Source organism: Anguilla rostrata, chromosome 10 (assembly GCF_018555375.3).
Source record: "Anguilla rostrata isolate EN2019 chromosome 10, ASM1855537v3, whole genome shotgun sequence".
In the NCBI taxonomy this organism is placed as follows: domain Eukaryota; kingdom Metazoa; phylum Chordata; class Actinopteri; order Anguilliformes; family Anguillidae; genus Anguilla; species Anguilla rostrata.
In genome coordinates this window covers 38,069,745-38,091,667 of record NC_057942.1, presented here as the reverse complement: position 1 = coordinate 38,091,667, position 21,923 = coordinate 38,069,745, and the positions used below count along the sequence as shown (strand labels likewise).

The following is a 21,923-nucleotide window of genomic DNA, read 5'->3' as shown; positions in this document are numbered from 1 at the left end:
GGTCGTGGGGGGCGTGGCCTGGACCTTGCATACATTTTTCCTTCAACAAATATTAGCCAAATAATGTTAGGTGAAGTGTACGTTACCCGCGCGAAGACGGTTAAATTTAATCACAGTCGTATGAATACAAAATGCCAAATGCATCTAGGTGCGCAATTAGAATACTGGGATTTTTTTAGACCATTCTGAGAACTATAATGACTTGTCTTGTGTTCAAAAAAATAGAATGGCAATATTAACCGAACTGAAAATAAAACATAAGATAAAACAGCGTTTTAAACATCATAAACGATGGCACATCAGTTGCTGCAGATCGTGTCAGCTACTACTTTGATATTCAGATTAGCCTGTTTTCTGGTCATGGATTAGAATTTCATTCAAAATGGAAAACCAACTTTATTTAGAATGTCAAATATTATGCAAAATAACCACTGACAAACACGAATTTTAGGTCACACATTTATTCTCATATAATCAAACCACACATAACTGAAGAAATATTTTAAATACAAGGTATATTTCAGTCACTTATTGATGTAGTCTATTATGACAACACACGTCGATTAACAAATATATTAACTCTATTTATTTACATTAAAGCTATAATTAAACAGCAATCAGATAGACGTACACATATTATCAGAAATAATTATTTGGAATTCATAAATAACGTGCAGCTCACAGATGAAGTCACAATGAGTCGTGCGTAAATGGAACGTCTTTACGCGACAGTTGGAGTCATTTCTGAAATGGCAATGGAATGTTTAGCAATGAGGGTACGGAATCTGCATCGCTTCCATGGCCGAATGGACCGTGCTTAACAAGGGAGTCGGACAAAATGAAGTTCTTGGCGCAGAAAACATAGCCGGAACCAAACAGGTCGCCGATCTCGCGAAGAATTGCGAATAGTCCACCGGGGGCGACTCGGGGCCGTCCAGACTTGGCGGACAGGAAGGCGAAGTCTTCCCCATGATGCTGTCTATGCTGAAGGAGCACTTGCTTTGCGTCACGCGCGTGGGCTTTTGCTCCGGGGAGCTCGCGCACAGCTGCACCTGAAAGCCCTTTGGTTCGGAGACCTTGCCGCCGCTCACCCCCTGGTAGTTAAAATACGGAGAGGGCGGGATCACGACCCCATCCCGCAATGGCATGTACCTGAGGGCCGCTGCCTGCGCGCCCCCTTGGCCCTGAACACCGTAAGGTCGCCCACAGGGTCGATAGGTCGACAGGCTGAAATTTGGGTAAAACATGATGCCGTCTTTCACGTACTCTGGTTGGTTTCTTTTGAACCTTTTCCTTCGACGAAGGAAGCTGCCGTTGTCAAACATGTCCTCGGAGGCTGGGTCCAGGGACCAGTAGTTGCCCTTGCCCGGATTTCCGGGCTCCCGTGGGATCTTGATGAAGCAGTCGTTGAGGGAGAGGTTGTGCCTGATTGAGTTTTGCCAGGCGGGAAACTTCTCCCTGTAGTAGGGGAATTTGTTGCTTATGAAGTCGCAGATGCCACTGAGTGTTAGCTTCTTCTGTGGGCTTTGCAGGATCGCCATGGTAATGAGGGCTATGTACGAATACGGGGGTTTGACCGAGCTGTTCTGTTGTCTCCCGGACGAACCGGCGTCGGCGCAGAAACTGCTCTCGCTCTCCCCGGACGAGTCGACTTCCGAGCAGTCCAGCTCGGTGACGCGTTCGGCAGACACCATCTCCTCCGGACAAGACAAAAGAGTTTCGGGGATATGCGATTCATCCTCCCCGATAATGTCTATCTCATCCTCGTCCGGCGGAAGGACTGCTTGTTGCAGGGTCCCCTCATAATCCTTGGAGAGAGTCATGGTTGCCACCTTGGGTCTCTGCTACAAGGTGCGAACGGTGCAACAGACGATACGACCAAAAACAAACCCAAAAGTGTGTTTGAAGCCAAAGTTCCCCCCTTCTGTACTCCGGCTCTCCTCCCCAAATGTTGCCGGCGGTTTGCCGTGACTGGAGGTGATCCTGGTTTTTATGAGGGGTGGGTCTTAACACCCATCCCCTGCCCCATTGACGACCAACCCCATCAGAATGGCAGGTCGCCACAGGGAATGAAGACGGACAATTGCGCAGGTGTCAGAAAAGACAATGTACAAACCTAATGTAAAAAAAGAAAAAGATTACTCAAATGCTAATTGCCCTAGGCTACTTATGCAAACACTTGTGCTCATATCCGTTATTATTGTTTTTGCTCAAAGAACACCAGGCTACCCGTGTTAAAAATAATGCCTATAACTACAGATAAATTAGTTTAAATGTGTGGACTAAAAATATTTGTAGTGTTTCATAGCTTAATTCATGACATTAAATTGTGTATCTATTTGTCTCCATGGTGTCATTCGTCTGTCATTATTAGGCCTATAATATTAATGCTGCACTCACTTCAAATAAATACATTTAAAAAAATGAACAATAAAAAACAATGAGTTCATTAATTGTGCTAGATTTATAATAGCTTCGTTTAATCCGTTGCGGATGCGTTTTCTCTCCACTTTAGAATGTATTTACATGCATATAAATGCATAGGCCTCTCGGTCCGTCGGCCTATATTACATTTTATTTTAATGTTTTAAAACATCATAGGAGCAACAACAAGTTGTGTGTAAGTTTTTTTTCTTCTTGGGGATAAGAGGGCGGTGGGGTAAGATGACAACGCACATCGTAATGAGTATTACACTATTCGTTTAGAAAATGAAGGTTTGATAAGGTTTTAATAAAGCGCTTTTGAAAAGTAAAATGTTCTGTTCAGACTGCCACAGCCTAACAGGAAAAATAAATTTAAAAGATAAACTGCTGTGTGGCCTAATAAATTTTAAATTGATCCAAAACATGCAGCGAAAACAGTAAATTTAGAGTTACAGTTTTCTTTTCGCCGGACACCTCGGAGTTGTGTAATTACAAACTACTTAGAACACAGTCACAAACGCACAGTAAATCCAGAGTTCAAACCGACAGTAGCACCGTGGGAGACGAAGCGCGATTCTGGTCAACTTTTCACACCACGCCTTATCCTCGAGGATTTAAAAAACTCGGCATTTTAGCCTCGGACCGCCCGGGGGTTTCGTTTAGTTTCCCACCCGAGGATCCCCGCGGGTGGCGTGGCCATGAAAATGGACGTGGCACGGCGCCCCGCCGGCGCAGGAGAAAAGGCACCAATAGAAGCCCGTAAACGAGGCCATCAGCATCCGAATCGGAGTCGGAAACGACCCCAGCTGCAGCGTGAGTTCGGGCAGCTCGGCATGGAAAGGGTTTTTATTTGGGAAAGAGAAAAGGGGGTGGGGGTCTGAATGGACAAACAAGATCCTCAAAGCAAATCTTCAGCGCTTCGGATATGTGTTTAAAACCGTTAATGTTGATCTCAATTGCAAATGAGAGCTAGAGGTGCCCCCCCCCCCCATCCACTTCCTCACCTGTGCGAGATTTCAAAAGGAGGAGGAGGAGGAGGGGGATTCTCAACGCATGCTCGGCCGCTGATTACACTGGTTACATATTAGATTTCCACCAAACTAGGAAATAATTGACATCCCGTGTTTTACGCATCTCATATTTCTCTATATGGTGTCTCAAAAAGGAACGATGAAAACCAGACTCAGGAGAACATTTTTTTTTTACTGCAGGGAAACGTATTCATCGACGAAGTACACAGATATTTTAATTATTTTAACATTTTATATGTTAGGTTTGTTAAACCGTCAAATACATGCAATTGAACTCGCTTTTGTTTAACTGCAATGCCAAAAAAACGGTCAAGAACAAAACGTAGAAGCCATCGGCAAAATCCTAACTCGGGTTTTATTATTTTAGGCCTATTTAATATTGTGTCATCCCGTTTATAGTCACTGTGTGACAAATAGATTGTAACTGGCGTCCAACACAATGTGACAATGTGAATTCAAAGTGTTTAATAGTTTAAAGTTATCCCCCACCCAAAAAAAAAAACATGAATTAAAAATCAGCATGTCTAAATCACCCTAAATTACCAATCGACACATCTTGCATGGTTTTCATCTGTAAACTTCCTGAACCTTCTGAATGTGAATAGGGACCGTCATGCATTTTCTTACCTCGCGACAGTGGAAAGAAACAAAAATCCCTTTATTTTAGGCTATTTATTTATTATCAATAAATTTATTATCAATAAATAAATAAAACAAAAATAAATAAAAAACAGCAAAATGCTGTGCCGTGTTACTTGTTTAGGAGCGATAACCGCTGATTACGGAACAACACTACACTTCACACATTAGTTTAAAAAAACAGGTTAGGTTTAGCCACCGAAATATCAACTATGCAGCTGGCGTTTTTTTAAAAAATCGTAGAAATTAGACGACTAAAAATATGACAAGATTAGAGAGTAGTGTGTTTTTAACATAACGATTATCCGCTGGTTTAATGTCGAAAAATAGCAGTCCTTTTGCCTGAATTATTCAAAGCACGGAACAAAACCAAAATATAATTTTCTTTAACTTATTTTTATTATCGTTGGTATTTTTAACACATTAAAATCATATAACCTAAACCAACCTCCCCCAATCCAACTATCAAAAAAATGAACATTTTAGCTTCACAGGGAAATCAAAAATCAAAATACAAAAATAGTTTTCTACATTTTCTACATTTCAAGCAATCAATTTCTTTCACAAAAGCAGTAGTCGTTAAAGACGCTAAAATTCACGCGCCTAAGTGAGATACCACGCTAGTTAAACTATTCAAATTACACTGCACTATGCAACACACACAATGACAATATTATCATAAATATTATCTTAAATATTAACAAAAAGCCAAGGGAAAACATTTATTTATCAAAAAGTTTTTTTTCTTCAACTTAACCGTTAGGCACAAATGTAGTTAATGCGTTTCAATTCTCATTTTCACTTTGCCCTCGAAAACGAATGACTGATGTAACTATTTTTAGCAGTGTATAAAATTATTTACACCTTTAAAACTAAAGTAAACGAAGGCAAGAGGAACATATTCGTTTCCCATTTTTACAAATGCTTTTCCAAATATAAAAGACTGAAAAAATTAATATTTTATGGAAGTTTAACATTTCCATGTTAATTCACTGGTGTTAATGTGACTGTTGTCAAACGATAAACTTATTAGCCAATTAATATTAAAGAAGACTGAGATTCTGGGTAAATATTACTTCAGACACCAGCTCCATTCATGATTATATCACTACTTATGAAGCTCAGCAAATGTCCAACCAACTGAACCCTTAGACACTAGTGAAATTCTTCCATTTTAAGAACAAAAGTTTTAAGAACATCTTTTTCTCAACAAAAAATCTTCCTTCATACGTTTTGATTAAAAACCTGTTCTGCTGAAAACATTTTTAGGATTTACGGGAGAATTTTTACATTTTACAGCCCAGCTAAAGAGTTGTCAGGATGTCAAATGTAGCTATATTTTTTTGGGCCTGCTCCTCATACTCCGTTAAACAGCCAGATATACTTGGACCGTTGTTACGGTCTTTGTGCCAAACACCCAGTAAAACAGCTGGATATACTGGCCAGTTGTTACAGCGTCAATGCCTAATACTCAAGTAAACAGCTGGATAGACCGTCCCTGGGAGTGGTGAGGCCGGTTTCAGGGTCTCTGTGGCGTACCGTTGTCGTGGAGGTTGCCATGACAACGACAGGGTAAGGGGGAAGTGGCTCTACAGCGGCTGCCTGGCTTCCTCATTCACAACCTGGGATATGAACTGATCCTGAAGAACGGCCTGCTCCAGATTTCTACCTGCAAAGAGAGGGAGAGAGAGAGATGGAGAGAGAGAGAGATGGAGAGAGGGAAGAGAGAGAGAGAAGGGAAGGGGTGAGAGAGGAGAGAAAGAGGGACAAATTGACCTGGCGGGTTTAGTGACAGTGTAATTTCATGTGCAGGACTGACGTGCACATCTAGCTTGTGACGGCTATTCCCCTGTGCACACGTCCGTTCAGAGACTGAAGAGTGAGACGTTACAAGACGGAACAATTCAAATTTCATTTATGTGTGTGTAGTTATGCCTGAGCTGTTCTAGCACTCACCTGTGAAGACCAGGTGCTTTGACTCACCTGTGAAGACCAAGTGGTTTGACTCACTAATGAAAATCAGGTGTTTGACTCACTAGTGAAAATCAGCTGTCTGACTCACCTGTGAGACCAGGTGTTTGACTCACTGGTGAAAATCAGGTGTTTGACTCCTCTGTGAGACCATGACTCACCTATAAACACCAGGCGGTTGACCCTCGGCTCAACTTCGTCCCAGGCCTGGGGTGTCTCCTCCAGTTCGTACAGCTCCTGCACCCCCTGCAGCATCACCTGGTTGGCCTTGTCCCGCAAGGACAGGATGCCCTGTGTTACGGCGTCCGAAACACACACCGGCGTCAGAAAACAGCGACACTCGGGCTTGGACATTTCCATAGAGTCGATTCAGGAAACAAACAGAAATTCCATTCCTGGACTGGAAAATGACTGTGACGCTCAATTGAGGCGTTTCAATTCATCAATGAATTCCTTGAATCGACTTGAAATATCCAGTGCTAACCCAACTCATCCAAAAGGGAGCTTGAGTACTCTGTAAGAGTTGATTTATCACTGAATGTTTTACTGTGCACACACACACATACACATAAACACACACGCACACACCCCTGACTTTGGAGCAAAGCATAATAATAAATAAATAAAGGAACAATCATAATTGTACCCCAAGTGTAGCCGTAAACTGGTAAAGTTAAACAAAGATTTCAGAACTATACCTTTAATCGAATGACATGCATGGGCTGCCCAGCTGTGTTTTTGAAGGTCTTCTCCCATAAAAGGTTCTTAAAATAGATTTAAAAAAAAAGAAATTAAACAGGTCTGGAAAAACACACAGTTTGAGTGCAACACGTAAACACTGCAGAATCTAAAGATAAGTATACCTGAATGTAAGTATTTAAAACGTCCTCAGACACAGTCCCAGGGACTTCAAACGTCACTGTAAGAATGCTCTAAAAAAGAATGGAAGGACAGATTAAGATAAATAAAAATAAAAATTCATACAGACAAACAAAACACCCCACCGCCAGCTCACATAATTATATTTGGGAAATGGGTCAAGAGATTTCATTCTTGCGCTAAGTCTGCTGATATAGAACACACCTCTTTCCTTAAAATTCTTTTGTATAACCATTTTATTTTTTAAGAAATGTATTTATTTATTTATTTTACCACAATTTGATTATATTCTTCTAAAAAAATTTTTGGCTTCTACCCCAAACTTTTTTTTTGCCAAGCTGCATATGTCACTCTGGAGAGCAGTGTCAGTTAAATGCCCAATTTGTTTGTAAACTGTTTAGTTGATATGGAAATAATTATTATTCAAGTGGTGATACAATTTCTGGGGCACGTTGGTGCACGTTTGCCTTCTTTAATAGGAGCACCTTGATTCATTTTTATTTTTCCAAAAGAGTTAGAGCAATTTTACAAGGCCCTAGCATGGACATGCAGCAAAACGGTCAGTGTTAATTAAATTTTTAATGGAGCATATACGAGTCCAAGATGGAGAGTTAAGCGTGCTCAGTCAGTTGACTTAGCACTTAACACGTTGCCGTCTTCCACAAAGCGCTGCAGATTAGTTTGTCCTTTAGCTGCTTAGCGAGGAGCCCAGAGAAAAGGGCGGTTTTAAACGAGGCTCCGATCCCGAGGTCATTGGCCCGCTCTGCCCTCCTCCGTGTGAACTTCCCCGCGGCCCTGAAAGGGCACTTTGCAGACATTTAGGCCATTGTGTGCGCGGACGCTGGAGTCAAACACTTCCTGTTTTTATTTGGTATAACAACAGGCGGCGGAGGGGCCATTTGCATGAAAAGAGCATCCTGGATCTGGGCTGTTTGGGGGGGTGGGGGCAGGTTGGGGGGTCAGGGGCGTGTGTCTGAGGGGGTGGGGGGGACGGGGGGGACGGAGGACAATGCCAAAGTTCGACCACCCTCCTGTGGGGCAACGTCATGGGGCTCGCTGACGGAGAGCAGCGTGGTCCTGAACAAAGGGAAGGACAAGCTCGCGGGATACGCCCCTCCCCGAACCCCCCCCCCCAGACCCCCTCCATCCCGGGACAGCAGGCCGCCTGGAAAAAACAACCCTATTTATGCTATAGCGCCCCCTGTGGCAGAGCGAGAAGAGAGAAAAACGGCTCCATTTTGTCTGCATATTAAAATATATTTTGGATGGTTCATTCGTTTAAGGCACAACATTGTATGTGCACGAATGAGCCTCACAACCCTTGGATCAAATCCACCCAATCCATGCCAGTGCTGAAATGGAGATGTTGGGTGCTAAATTTATATACTTAAAAAAAATTTTTTTGAAAACAATGATATTCATCTCATCTAAACTGATTAATAAATAATGAGAAGCACGTTAAATCAAGAATGTGCGAGCTTAGAAAGCAGAAATGTTTACCTTGTCTAGATGTGGTCGTGTCGTTTTCACAAACTGCAGCTTTTCCTTTAAACTGGGGACCATCACACACACACACACACGCACACACACACAGAGACAAGGCTTTGAAAACAAATCAACAGCGCACATAAGGCTACCTAACAGATGGTATAAACGCCTTATCAGCGTCTGATTTACGGGTCAAAACGATCTTTCACAAACTCAAACTGAAGCTCCGTAATCCTGTGTCCCGCTAGGCCCGAAAACCCATCCTGCTTTTCAGTTTCATTTAAGGTCACGAGCCAGTGCAGGGGAGAGAAGATAATAAAAGTGCTTCTGGGCTGCTGGACCCTCGCCAAATAACATGGGGGAGTCATATACGGTACATATACAGGGGTGCAGAGGAGGAGAGGAGACAGAGTTTTATGTCGGTGCTCTGCATGTGTAAGTGCCTGCACGCGCTACTGAACATTCTGCGAGTTCAGCTGCGTTCCGGTGCCCGACTCATTGGGTGAGAAATACAGCCCCAATCAGCATAAGACACAAACGTGCCACACACACACGCGCCCCACACACACGCCGCCCCCTTTATAATACAGTCTCCAGATGTTTGGACTTAACTGACCCTTTTTTTTGGAGAAGGGGGGTCACCATTAGCATTCTTAATCCAGCTCCTTTTACATCTGGTGTGTGTGTGTGTGTGTCTGCATGTGTGTGCATGATGCGGGGGACCCCACCTCTCCCAAAAGCATATGGCCACACAGAGGGGTTGTCGTCACACGCCACTCTGTACTGTCCCCACTGCGCTGTGCCACACAGGTGAGCCGGGGGGGGGGGTAGAAGGTAGGGGCAAATGTGTGTGACTGCATGTGGAGGGGGGGAGGCCAAGAGTGCCTGTGTACTCTTAAAACAAAAGTATAGGGGTCCAGTGTTACCCCCACACACACACACACACACACACACACACTCAAGCACTGGGGACACTGTCCAGCATGCTGCACAAGGCCTCAATCTCACACAGCTGGTAGGGTGTGTGTGTGTGTGTGTGTGTGTGTGTGTGTGTGTGTTACCATGGTAACACTAGACCCCCCTATACTTTTATTTAATTCTTTCTCAGGAGGTGGCTAAGTACCTCAAGAACCTAAAAAAGGTTGTTTTCCATGTAACAGACTCCCCCCCAACTGGCATACTGTGCGTTTCTTTGAGCATAGACCGTGTTTATTATGCAAAGAGAAGACAAGAGGCATCAATTCTCTACCCCAGAGCAGAAAACAGCATTCGAGCTGAGAGAGACCACAGACTTCATCTCCACACTGCCTCAGGCTTTACATGTGATTACAGACGCAACAATGTTTTCATTGTGAATTTGATCTGCAAACACTTTATATGAATATGAAGGTTGAATAGTTTGAAAATTAACAGCATAACCACCAAGTTCTGTACGGCAGAAAATATCAATATATTTTATGTATTATATAATAATTCACTGGATATCAAAGATGAAAAGGAAGCCTACCTTATGCTGTCCTTGTTATCAAAAGAATGAAGATCTAACACTTGGGATAAGTCAACTCTGAGGAGGAGAAACACAGAAATTACTCTGAGCAGACATCACCATTATTAATATCAACAGTAATCAATATGCATACCTGTCATTTTTTTAAAGATGCAATTGGTGTGATCTGTCATTACTTTGATGTAATTGTTTACAACCAACGCAAAAAAAGCTTTAACTTCTTGATTTAAAGACCCCATTCCACCTCAAAACATTGACATTATCAGCAATGATCAACTTTAAATAAATAAGGACAAAGCATGTGTGTTCTGCACACCTGTCAATCACTGCAGGACCACAGAAAAAACAAAGGATTCCCGCAGGTAGAAAGTGTGAACAGTGATTGGTTGGACATGTTTTTAATCACTGGAAACGTGTTCTTGCTTGTCAGCTGAAGATCTCTGGCTTTTTGGCATTATCATTCAAAAGATCTTCAGCCTGTGAGACTCCATCCAGCCATGCGCATTTAAGACCTCCAGTGGGTGGAAGTCAGGAAGAGGGAGGCGGCGGGATCGGGAGCAAAAGGGGGCGGGGCCAAAGGAAGCACCCATCTTTGTTAGCATCAGATGGGAACTTGGGGGTCATGGAATGTGGATTTGAGGGTAACTGGACACCCGAGGATAGCGCCACCGTGTTTGTGTGAGGGAGCGGGTTTGACAGCTAGCGGTGTGTGCGGGGTGTTTTTCCAGCGTCGTTCCTTATATATTTAACCTTTGACCTTTGACATGAGAACAAAGCAGGAAGGAGGAGGGCGGGGTCATCCAAAACTGCTACACTGACAGGTGGTGAGCTCCAGTACCCCGGGTCCTGGTCCCAATGCACCCTCTCAGTATGAGGACACAACGTCCACGCAACATCCATGTGACGTTCACGCAACGTCACTGCTGCATCTTCATGTCATTCACGCAGTGACTGTGCAACACCCACAGGATTAGCTGTACACGCTGGGACAGGAAAAAGCATTTCGTAAAGGGGAAATCTCACCTTGACTTCTGCGTTTCTAGAATTTTCACGAGCCCATTTATGGACCTGGTCAGAGAAAGAGAGAGACAGTGAGAGAGAGAGGAAAAAATATGACCAACTCATTAGGGAAAGACTGGAGATCTACAAATGGATCACAATATACTGAAACTTTTTAAACATCTGTACATACAACCAGAACCACACGTTTCAGAGGGTTCTTTTATGTGAGTGAGTGAGTGAGTGAAAGAATAAATAAATGAATGGTAAACCAAAGCAATTGGAGGCAAACAGACTCAGACTCAGACTCAGTGCTGAGAAAGCCCAGTCGCACTTCAGCGTGACAGTCCAGGTCAGAACAGGCTCCGTGTGCGGTTTGTGAACGGACACTGTGCGAGTATTCCTGGAGTGACAGAACGGGTACTCTGTGTGTGCGGTTTGAGAACAGACACTATGACGGGTCCTTAAGTAGCTGAAGGGGTACTCTGTGTGTGCAGTTTGTGAACAGACACTATGACGGGTCCTTAAGTAGCTGAAGGGGTACTCTGTGTGTGCAGTCTGACTGAAGGGGTACCTCACGGTCTCTCTGAGGGCCCCCAGCTCCTCCTCGCTCACCAGGTCAGTCTTGTTGATTATTGTCAGGTCAGCCAGAGCAATCTGCCTGCAGAAAAAAAACCCCCAAAAAAACACACACACTCAGCACTGTTCAAAAACACACACACGCACACATGCACACACACACACACACTCAGCACTGTTCAAAAACACACACATGCACACACACACACACACACACACACACACACTCAGCACTGTTCACAAACACTAACACTCATTCATTCATTTCACATTAAGAAATAACTATTTCTATATAAAAGATGGTAGGTACTTCGCAATTCACTGAAAATCACCACAATATTCAATTTGTTGGGAAAAAAACTAAAAAAAACGAACAGGACAGGACATTTTTGGATGTACTCTTGGCTGTTCACATCACACCCCTGGCTCTGTCCACCCCACTCCACCCCACCCCCCCCAGGGCAGATATGTGGGTGGCCTCCACATGGTTACTCTCAAATAGGACCAACATTTTGTTAGGAAGAATAACAAACACAAACCTGGGGTGGGGTAGGGAGGGGTAGCAAGGGGGAGGGGGTTGATGATGGGGATAATGGGATCGACCGCAGTTTCGTTTATTTTCCACACTCGGCCAAACACAGTCAAGCAAAGCATGAGACACAGCAGACACACACCTCTGGGGTCCCGGGTTCGAATCCTCGCTGCAGTTTGGCACTCAGTTTCATCTACATTTACCTCCATATAGCAGGGTTGGGGTCAGATTTATTTTCCAATTCAGTCATTTCACAAATTGAACTGAAATTCAACTCATGAATTAAAAGTCCTTGTAGAATGCAATGGGTATTTTTCATTTCAGGAAGCGAATTTCAGTTCATTTCTTGAACTGGCTAAATGAAATTTAAAATGGCAGTGTAGCTGCAGAATGAGCGCTAGCAGGGCTAGCGCGGGTAAGAGAAGATAAAAACACGGGGCAGTACCTGGCCGCCTCGTTCACCAAGCCCTCCGGCTTCTGCTCACTCAGTTGCTGAAAAACAAGGAGCCATTCTCACGCCAACAGCACTCAAAGCTACAATTAAAAACTGCAAAACAACCAAAACTGCAATACAGAATTTCATCAAGCGATTAATAATAAAACAAAACTCAACTGACTGCAACAAAACTGCTGTGGGCTTCACACAAATATGAGAACACTTCTCAATAAATGCTCCTTTTTTAACACTGAAGAAGTCTTTGTCCTCACTAGCTTCCTGGGTTACCGTAGCGATAGGAAGGAGAGAAAACAAAACAAAAAAAAAAACAAAAAAAAAATCTTTTTCACCTCCGTCAGTCTCCGTCAGTTTGCCGGTTTAGACAGGAGATGTCTTCCATTTACCCACTACTGTCAGACACCCCCAAAAAGCTCACCCCTGCCCGCCCCCCCCAGCACCCCTATTCAGCACCCCTATTCACCTTCCCCCAAGACCCTGTTATCCATCGTGTCAGAGTGAATGAAAAAGTGACACTTCTTAAATGGAGAAGAACGATGGAAAAGGGGGAGGGGGGTGGTCCGAACGCGCGTCTGATCTCTTCAAATGGAATCATTCCCCAAACATTTTGACCTGTGAAAGATAACCCTATTTATTTCTCTATTTCTATTTATCAACACCGCCAGTAACCCCCCCCCCAGCCCCCGGCCCCCTGCACCCTGCCTGCTCCACACACACACACACACACACACTCGCACTCACAGACACACACACACCTCTGTAATTGAGAAGAGGAGTCTTGTTGAATATGTAATAACAGATTGTGCCCTTATTCTGACCCCCCAGAATGGCTGACTATAAGCTCTCCCACCGCCCCTACCCCCACCCCACCCCAACCTGAAGATTCGGTAAAAACAGAAGCTCCCCCACCCCCACCCCAAGTCCCAGGATGCCCCTACCAAGTCAGGCCTTGAAGGTTTGAAGGTTGAAGGTTTTCTGGAGGGGGGGGGGGCTGGGTTTAGCAGAGGGCGTTTAAGGGGTGACAATCCCATTAGCGTGATCGCTCCTGATATCAATTACCCCTTCAGTTTCAATCAGTCTCCGGGGGACCCCCCCACTCCGGCCTTCGGCGCTGTCCAGGGGGGGTACGATCGGGTTGAGCCGCCAAGCATTACACCCCCGAAATTGCTGCCCATTATGGAGGTGTCAGTACCTTTGCTCCTCTCCACACAGTTTAAATCACAGCCTTCACTCATGATAGGGGGGGTTTGCCCAACTCAAAGGGGAGGAGGGAAAAAAATGGAAACGACGTGACAGATCTCACTCCCACAATCCCATGCAGAAATGCACCCGTTCATTTGACCATTCCTAAAAAGGGAATTTAACCTTTTATTTATAAAAACTTAACAAACAAAAGGAACCAATGACATGCAAACGTGCTTCACTTTGATTTGGTATAAAGTTACGTTACATTACAGGCATTTAGCAGACTCACTAATCCAGATCATCTTACACAAATTTTGCATTTTTACATATTATCCGCTTATACAGCTGGACAACGGCAACGATCTACCAGGGAATCAAGCCTGCAACCTTCACTGCAGCTTACATGCTTAGTTCTCTAATCAATATGCCAAACTACTGCCCCTAAAGTCACACAGAACCGTCACCACAGCAGAAACTTTAACTACTCTCGCCTTTTCTGGCTGTTAAGCTGCATTTGGAACTATTCGATTCACAATAACCCAGAAACAGCAAACAGAAAAAAACAAATACATATTTTTTTTTACCTGCATCCCATACTTGGCGTCAACAACGGTGACGATACCTGCAAACAGAGATTTGAAGAGTTTTTAGGATTCCTGCAGATTCTCACATCCTGGTCTTAAACCCGGCGAAACGGATTCACAATGAGATCCCTTCAGCTTTACAGCGCGTTTGCAGAGCAGTGCCGATTGTTTAACTCTTTAAAGGGCACTTAAGAGGCGTTTTATGGCGTTAAACACTGAGGAAATGACTGAATGAGATCGGGTATGAACAGCATATTCCACTTCACTCAATTAAACTTTATTATACTCTTATTAGTATACACTTTTCCACTTTATTGAGTAAACTTTATTTTTCATTTGTCAGGATATAACAGTAATTGTGTCACTGCAACGCTCCCCAACTTTGACCGCAGCCCAGCCGATCGGGAGCTTGTAGCATCGTAGCATCCGCCTCTAACTGAGCGCGTGCAGACCCGTTAAAGGTGATGACAGCACTGTGACTGCCATCGGACCGTTAGCACAGGAAGAAGAGCGGAGCTCTGCTGTTTACGGTGCGATTAAATCGGGTCAGTGCGAGACCGAGGCCTGGTCCTAAGGGCCTGCGGGACGTCCTGACCGACCTCGGCGCTGCTCGAGATCCCCCGGCTATTTTCACCGGGCCATCTGCGGGACGGTCGCACCCAGAGCCAACACGTCCCCTTTAGACCGTCACACTCCCACCAACGATAACCCCCCCCGCCACCCCCATAATCCCTCAGTGCTGCACGGAACAGGGCTTGACCGACCGTACACCCGACGAACAAAAACGAAGAAAAAAAAAAACTGCGCCCCGCAAGCAGACACTAATAGGAAGAGCAGGCCCGGATCGAACTCCAGAAAGTTCCGAGCCTCCTACCCCCCCCCCTCACACCCCCCCACACCCAACCCCACGTGGAGCCATCCCCGGTGCCCTTTTAAGACAAACGCACATGGAGAGGAACAGCTGAGAATTCGGGCCGGAATTCCAAACATTCCCGAGCCCACACTGTTTGTGTTGGAATCAGGAGACGCCCATAAACAGATGCCAGAGAGAGAGAGACAGAGATAGAGAGAGAGACAGTGAGAGAGAGAGAGAGAGAGAGAGAGAGAGAGGGAGAGATAGAGAGAGCTAGATGTTGGACCTAAAAGAGACTCAAATGCTGAATTCCTTCTCGTCAGAGATACAAGCGAGGCAGATCTACCAGTACAGGCTCAGTGACCACGCCTGCAATTGAAAAGGCAGACACGGATACTACATGGTTCAAAGAACAACGTATATGTGGTCACTGTAAGACAGGAGAGGTGGAAACAGAGATGCACTTTCTCCTACATTGTGAAAAATATTCAGAAATTAGGACACATTATTTCAACAAATTTTCTCTAATTATAAAAGACTTCCTTTCCCAAACAAATGAGGAAAAAATGCAAATCCTGCTAGGAGAAAGGCCAACGGCTCCACTAGCAGCAAAGTACATCTCGGCCTGCCATAATCTGAGGGACACTGGGTGACCACCACAAATATATTTATTTTAATTATTTATTAATTTCTATCTTTTAAAAAAAAAAATTTTTTTTTTTTTTTTACATTATTATTATTATTATTGTTATTATTATTATTGTTATGATTTTATTATTGTTATTATTGTATAGCCTACTCGTTGTGGCCATTGCCACACTGTTGATTGCATTGTTGTCGTTTCCACAATGTTGTTCGTATTTCATGTTTCCTGTTCCTGTTTCTATGTGTACGCTTTGGCAATAAGTACAAGTGTATTTCATGCCAATAAAGCATTTTGAATTTGAATTTGAATTTGAGAGAGAGAGAGAGAGAGAGAGAGGGAGAGATAGAGAGAGAGATTGGACATCATCTCGAAAACTGAATGTCCCTTCTCCGCACGGAAACTTCCAGCGTTACGGATCGTCAGGGGGAAGCAGCTATGCAGAGCAGCCTGATTAATGCCATGTGATGACCTCGTACACGTTGCCCACCGGGGCCTTTGCACTTCTTCTGATGAATGGAGTTTTTGTTTTGGTTTATAAAGAACACGACGTTCTGAATGCTAGAGAATAATGGGGATTAAGGGGCTATTGGCTGGCTCATCTTGTTAAGGCACTGTTCCGGTGTGTGGATGGGGCCCACCGTCTGGCTTCAAATTCAGACCGCGCCAGCGCTCACTGTGGCTGGCAGCCCTGCAGGGAGATGCACAGTTCACTCTTTTACCACCCAGGGATGAGAGGGTTTCGAAGGGACAACAGCAACTCACTGCGCGGTAGTGACCCCCGCTGGTCAGTCAGGGGGCTGACAAGTTTGTCGGTTGAGCTGCACATGAAGTGCCTTCCTCTGGTCTGTGTGAGCGTCGCTCGTGAACTTCGGTGTGATAAGAAGCGGCAGCTGACGTCACATGACATCTTCGGAACTGATAGCATAAGTCGCGGTAACGATCGCAGATAGCATTCCGTATTGGGAAGGAAAAAAAGGGGGGAAATCATTTAAATTAAAAAAATTGGGGGTTTTGGTTTAAGGAGGTCTGCCTGGTTAAGGAAGACCTGGCCTTGAACACATGCAGAAGCAATGAACAAGTGCGTGTCCCTTACCATCCAGATATATATCACTTCCAAGCTCGGCATCAACCCAGAACATGGAGGCGACAGAACCTGAAAAAAGAAAAAGAAGGATACAGAAAGAGGGAGATAGAGAGGGTTAGAGGTCTGTCGGAAATGGGTGAACAGTAAATTCTTGATTTTTCCCAAACAGTGCTACATGTTCAAGTCTGATTGTTGATAAAAAATAGTCCACATCAGCCCCTGAATTCTGCTTGAAAACGCCTTAAACAAAATAGCTGGTTTCCAAAATGTCTTTTGAAACACAGAATTGATTTCATAAGAGCATTTATGCAACACCTACATCCATCTCTTTTCCCTCACACAAAATAAGATTTGTATATTATATTTTACATTTTATTCATCTTGCGCAAGAGAGGATAAAACAGCAGGACTTCCTTTGAATGAATGAATTTTTAATATTTGGATATATTTCTGGATTTGTTTTCTCTGACAACATTTCTTCAAGCAGTTATTTCAGGACCTCAGCTTGTTCACAAAATTCAATTTTTTTTTTCTTCTTCTGGTTATAACCCGCGGATGGGGGGACAGGCGGAGAATAAGAAAAGCTTTGTAAATATTTGATAGAAAGATAATGAAAACAACACTTCTCCAAAAAAAAAAAAGACAAGATATCAAACCGGAAAGCCATTTTGGTGGTGGCAGGTTTGGCAAGCAAGACGAGCTGTGGGAGATGATAGTGTTTCACATCTCGCTGACCCTCAGAGGACACTGTGAGTGACGGGCCTGTCTCGGCCAATGACAGCCTTTGGGGAGGGGTAGGGGGGGTGGGGGGGGGGGGGTGGACCGAGCGCTCTCCAACAGCTCCCGCCACGGGCCGCCTGCTCGGTCCGCTGATCCGCTGCCCCCAAACGTCAACCCCCCGACACCTGTCACTTCTTTACACAGTCCACTCGTCCGGCACTGTGCGCGATAATGACTTACTGATTCCTTATCGATTTTCTCCACCTCCCCCCCACCCCCAAACAAGCACCTTTTCTGCCCAAAAGGTTTTAATAGTTTCCTTGGACTAATGAAAACATCCCCCAACCCCACCCCCTTTTTCCTAGTCCCCCCGTGTTGTGGGGGAGGGGGGGGGTCATTTCTTCCACTTCTCCTCTTTTTTATCTTCTTTTTACTCGGCTCTGAACTTCAGGAGAACTAACTACACAGGAACTTTTCATTGTGAAGCCGCAGAGTTATAGCAGAAATAGAAAAGACAAGTTCCTCTGTACGTGTGCGTCACGTGCCTGCGTGTGTGTGTGTGTGTGTGTGTGTGTGTGTGTGTGTGTGTGTGCATGAGCGTCTGCATGTGAACGTGCATGAGTGTGAGTGTGAGTGTGCCTGTGGGGTGTGTGTGTGTGTGTGTGTGTGTGCACATGTGCCTGTGCGTGTGTGCATATGTGTGTGTGTGTGTGTGTGTGCATGTATTTGTATGTGCAGAACAGGCAGATTCACAACTACCATAGTCCTGTTTTGAGATGTAAGCAGTGGAAAAGGTAAGCGTAAGGTCAGCCGGAGCGAGCAAACGAGCTAACGAGCTAACGAGCTAAACTTCCCGACACAGCGACGGCGGGGTGTCTTTCGGCAGCGGAGGGGGTGTCGGATAGAAGTCGGCGGCGCGTTCGCGGGGACGCGCTTAAAGACGAGAACCAGGCGCGGTTCCGCCTCGCCGCTTCCGGTTCGGCCGCGCTTCATCCCTGCCCGGTCGAGCTTCCTCCCCGTCCGGTCGCGGTCGATGCCGGACGCAGCGATGCTCGTCGCTCTGGGTAATCTAAACGGACAGGGGGCGCCGTCCAGCACGGGGGCGCGAAACGGACGCCAGGCTTCAGTCTAATCAATGTTGTCTTCCCTGTCTTAACGGCCTCTGTGCTCTGCATACGTTCGGCTGCCGGGGGGAAAGAGGTTCATCACCCCACTGAGAAGCAGAGACGCCGGTCCGAGGCTTCATCTAAGACCAAGGTACGTGAGGCCACCACGGGTTCGTTACTCGCAAGATTCTCAACTCCATATCCTTAACGCTGACAGTACAGTCTCCCTGGTGCTGAAAGCAGAACATTTCTACTTGACACAGCTTCTCAAAATTCATTAAGATCGCATGTCCCAGGTCCAATACTACAGCTACGGTATATTCAGTATTTTGTTACAAGAAACTCCCATTACCAAGCAGAACATCCCGTAGCTAAGAAACAAAGAGGACCGAAGGACTGCAGGAGCAGAGTATCTGGTGAGTGTACTAAATCTTGGGCTGCCATCAACAAGACACCAAGAAGTCTTCTACAAGCAATTGATTAGGGACCTTGTGGGTAAATATTCAAATGATGGAACATCAGGGGTCTCATTCCTGCTCTCTTATTGGCCGTTACCTGGGTCTGCTAGTCCTGTCGTCTCCAACAGGATGTAGTCGAATTTCCCTTTTTTCTCCATGAGGTTTTCGATGGCTTTTAGTCCATTATCTCTGCAACAAGAAAAAAGAAATACCCAAAAGTTATCCCAAAGGAAATTATCCCAGGAGCACCTCACACCACAACTGGGCTAATGCTCATGCTTTCACAACCTGCATGGCACACCTCTACTTCCCATTAAGTCTGACTCTTGCTGTACAAAGACAGTGCTGTCAGATAGGCAGCCTACTGTAGGTCAGGGGTTCCAAGCCCTGATCTTGGAGTAGCCATGCGTATGCTGTTCTTACTGTAGCCTCTGATTAACATACTTGACAGAGCAGCAAAGGCACCCATTCCTCAGTTCGAGCCACTCTTCATACAGCTCTCCTGCTTGGCTGACAGCCAGGGACTTCTCCACAGCGCTCCCTACAGGATGGAGGCCAGACTGTGCTCAGATACACAACTCATAACTGAACACAAAGTCTATGCACAACACAGTGAATGGAGGTGGCAATGAGAAACACAAAGGCACATGCTGAAACTAAATGTGTAACCAGGGGAAAATACTGCAACAAACTAGCCCTTCATCCATTCACAGGGAGAAACCAGCCATGTGTTCTGCAGGCCAATAGATAAAATTTCTGAGTTAATGCATTTAATTTAGCAAATATGTCTGCAGTCGACAATGAACGAAAAATCTTGGTCTGTGGTCAACTTGTCCAATCGAAGCTAGAGGAAACTACGGCCCCGTTATGTAGTGTCAATTTCAGCCGACGCCGCTACCCCAACTCCACAATCTGTCCTCTGCTCCCCTCTACTGGACAATCGCAGAACTGACGGAAAGTGCTTTCAAGGCTTAACGGGCCGTTGCTGAAAATTTATGAAATATTACTTTGGATACATTGTCTGTATTGGTATCTATGCATATGCTTTGGAAAGATGAAAGCATGTTCGTAATGCCAGTGAAGGATACTTAAAGACATTTAATGGTTGCATTTTCTCCAGTGTGAAAATTTTCTAAAATTACCTTCCCCAAATTCGTTCAGGATCACAGCAATTCTCTTATTATGCTGTTCGGTTAATATATAATTCAAAAGGGTCGTCTTCCCAGCACCTAGAAACAAATAACCATAATCTTACGCAATACACTCAGGTGCACAAAGAACAGAACGCAGAGGTAGGGCCTACTGAATTGTTAATTTTCTAAAACAGACTCACAATATTATCTTGTATTTTATACAGTGGTGAAGAAATCAAAGTCATCGTGATCACACACGCGCGCGCAAACACACACACAAGACCGCATCACAGAGGAATTTCCTGAAGTATCCTCGCATAAGATCATCCAACACAATAGTGATTGTTTAAAAGAAGCTTTAGCTGTTATTTAACCCAACTCGGTCAGTAGGCTTTACCTAAATAGCCAGTGATTATAGTGACCGGGATTTGTTCTGTCGATATATTATGCTGTTTTGTTTCGATGGGAACCAGTTCTGGGCAGTCATCTTCATCGTCCATTATCATACCATCCATGGCTGCAGAGAGAAAGGATCCAACGATTATATATATATAAAGCAGGATTAAGGAGACCATTCCTACCACGTCGGCACACTGCTTTGAATCAATGCAGACGCCAAACGATTATCAAAATTACATTAGTAATTAAGAGTTGACACCGATGACTGCCGAAAAATATAACGTTAATCAATTAAAATAAACATTAATTTAAAGGGAAATACACATGCAAATAATTAGCCTATGACATTGCCTGTAATAATTACGCTGTATCGCAAATTGACTAGTAACTTACCACGCGCCGACTAACTTAGCTGGCCAGATACTCTTATGAGATTCAAAATTAAAACTACCAACGCTAGCTACCTCTATAATCAGCTTTGTAGCACACCCCAATTGTGTTACTCTTTCAATATAATATAAAAGCAACCGTTATTAACTGCGAGACATATAAGATAAGTTGAGCTCCACTTGACCAGATAACCAAAATATAACAAAACATAAAATGTTTAACATGAAGTGGCTAACTCTTAGCAAGATGTTAGATAATTCTCTTTGCTCCAGGTATTATTCGCCGATGGTACCACAACACCACAGGACATCAACTAACAATCTAACAAGCAGATCGGGTTGTTGACAAATAACCATTCTTGCTCACGTAATATGAACAATTATTATGCACCAATTAACATGCATCTCTTTCACTGTTATTTCATTTTGCACGCATATCGTTAAACGTTATTCAAGACAAGAATCCGCACCTCGTTTCCAATGACAGGCAGATGTCCAGCACAACTACAGTCAAGGCACAATCGTTTGTCAAAGCAATGCACTAAACAATGCTAGGACGCAGAATGACGGATATATTTTTACGCTAGTTGGCTAATTAGGTTACTTGAGTTTATAACGGCGGAAACATTAATTATGATTTTCCACGATGCTGATACTTCCACACGGCTACTTCTCTCTGGTAAGCTATCCTACTTCCTGTGTCTCTTTAAAAACGTTCCCCTGCCGGATGATAAAACATGGACAAATTTTTAGAATAAAAGTCATCAGTTGATGGCCGTTGTAAGCAACAACATTCAAAAAGCAAGCTTCTATTCAAGCATTTACAATTAATGATTGACCGCAATCACCAGGATAGCATGATA

General features: G+C 44.3%; 2 protein-coding genes across 6 annotated transcripts in view; both read right to left on the bottom strand.

Annotated features, from left to right (window-relative positions):
• cbwd (COBW domain containing) overlaps nucleotides 1-21,923 on the bottom strand; it is a 244,096-nt gene that overhangs the window by 221,799 nt on the left and 374 nt on the right. Inside the window, exons 1-17 of one of the 5 annotated variants that reach the window (XR_010323824.1) lie at nucleotides 21,531-21,784; nucleotides 20,670-20,789; nucleotides 20,282-20,368; nucleotides 19,584-19,680; nucleotides 19,237-19,328; nucleotides 16,865-16,924; nucleotides 14,273-14,310; nucleotides 12,495-12,541; nucleotides 11,513-11,599; nucleotides 10,963-11,007; nucleotides 9,940-9,996; nucleotides 8,445-8,496; nucleotides 6,929-6,997; nucleotides 6,764-6,829; nucleotides 6,227-6,356; nucleotides 5,277-5,763; nucleotides 4,475-5,202 (exon numbers count right to left, since the gene is read on the bottom strand). Coding sequence is in view for 3 of the 5 variants with exons in the window: in XM_064296922.1 (XP_064152992.1) it covers nucleotides 5,684-5,763; nucleotides 6,227-6,356; nucleotides 6,764-6,829; nucleotides 6,929-6,997; nucleotides 8,445-8,496; nucleotides 9,940-9,996; nucleotides 10,963-11,007; nucleotides 11,513-11,599; nucleotides 12,495-12,541; nucleotides 14,273-14,310; nucleotides 16,865-16,924; nucleotides 19,237-19,328; nucleotides 19,584-19,680; nucleotides 20,282-20,368; nucleotides 20,670-20,787 (1,125 nt within the window). In the remaining 2 variants the exon portion in view is untranslated. Of the gene's footprint in view, nucleotides 1-4,474; nucleotides 5,764-6,226; nucleotides 6,357-6,763; nucleotides 6,830-6,928; nucleotides 6,998-8,444; nucleotides 8,497-9,939; nucleotides 9,997-10,962; nucleotides 11,008-11,512; nucleotides 11,600-12,494; nucleotides 12,542-14,272; nucleotides 14,311-16,864; nucleotides 16,925-19,236; nucleotides 19,329-19,583; nucleotides 19,681-20,281; nucleotides 20,369-20,669; nucleotides 20,790-21,064; nucleotides 21,451-21,530; nucleotides 21,785-21,923 lie in introns of those variants that run through there. The other 4 variants (XR_010323825.1, XM_064296922.1, XM_064296923.1 and 1 more) reach the window with 4 other exon arrangements.
• On the bottom strand, nucleotides 174-4,326 carry foxd5 (forkhead box D5). The gene has a single exon (XM_064296925.1). It carries the CDS (start codon nucleotides 1,821-1,823, stop codon nucleotides 765-767), a length of 1,059 nt encoding a protein of 352 aa, XP_064152995.1. The 5' UTR covers nucleotides 1,824-4,326; the 3' UTR covers nucleotides 174-764.

Coding starts and splice junctions, on each gene's coding strand:
- foxd5 (XM_064296925.1), bottom strand. CDS start 1,823: ATGACTCTCTCCAAGGATTATGAGGGGACCCTGCAACAAGCAGTCCTT.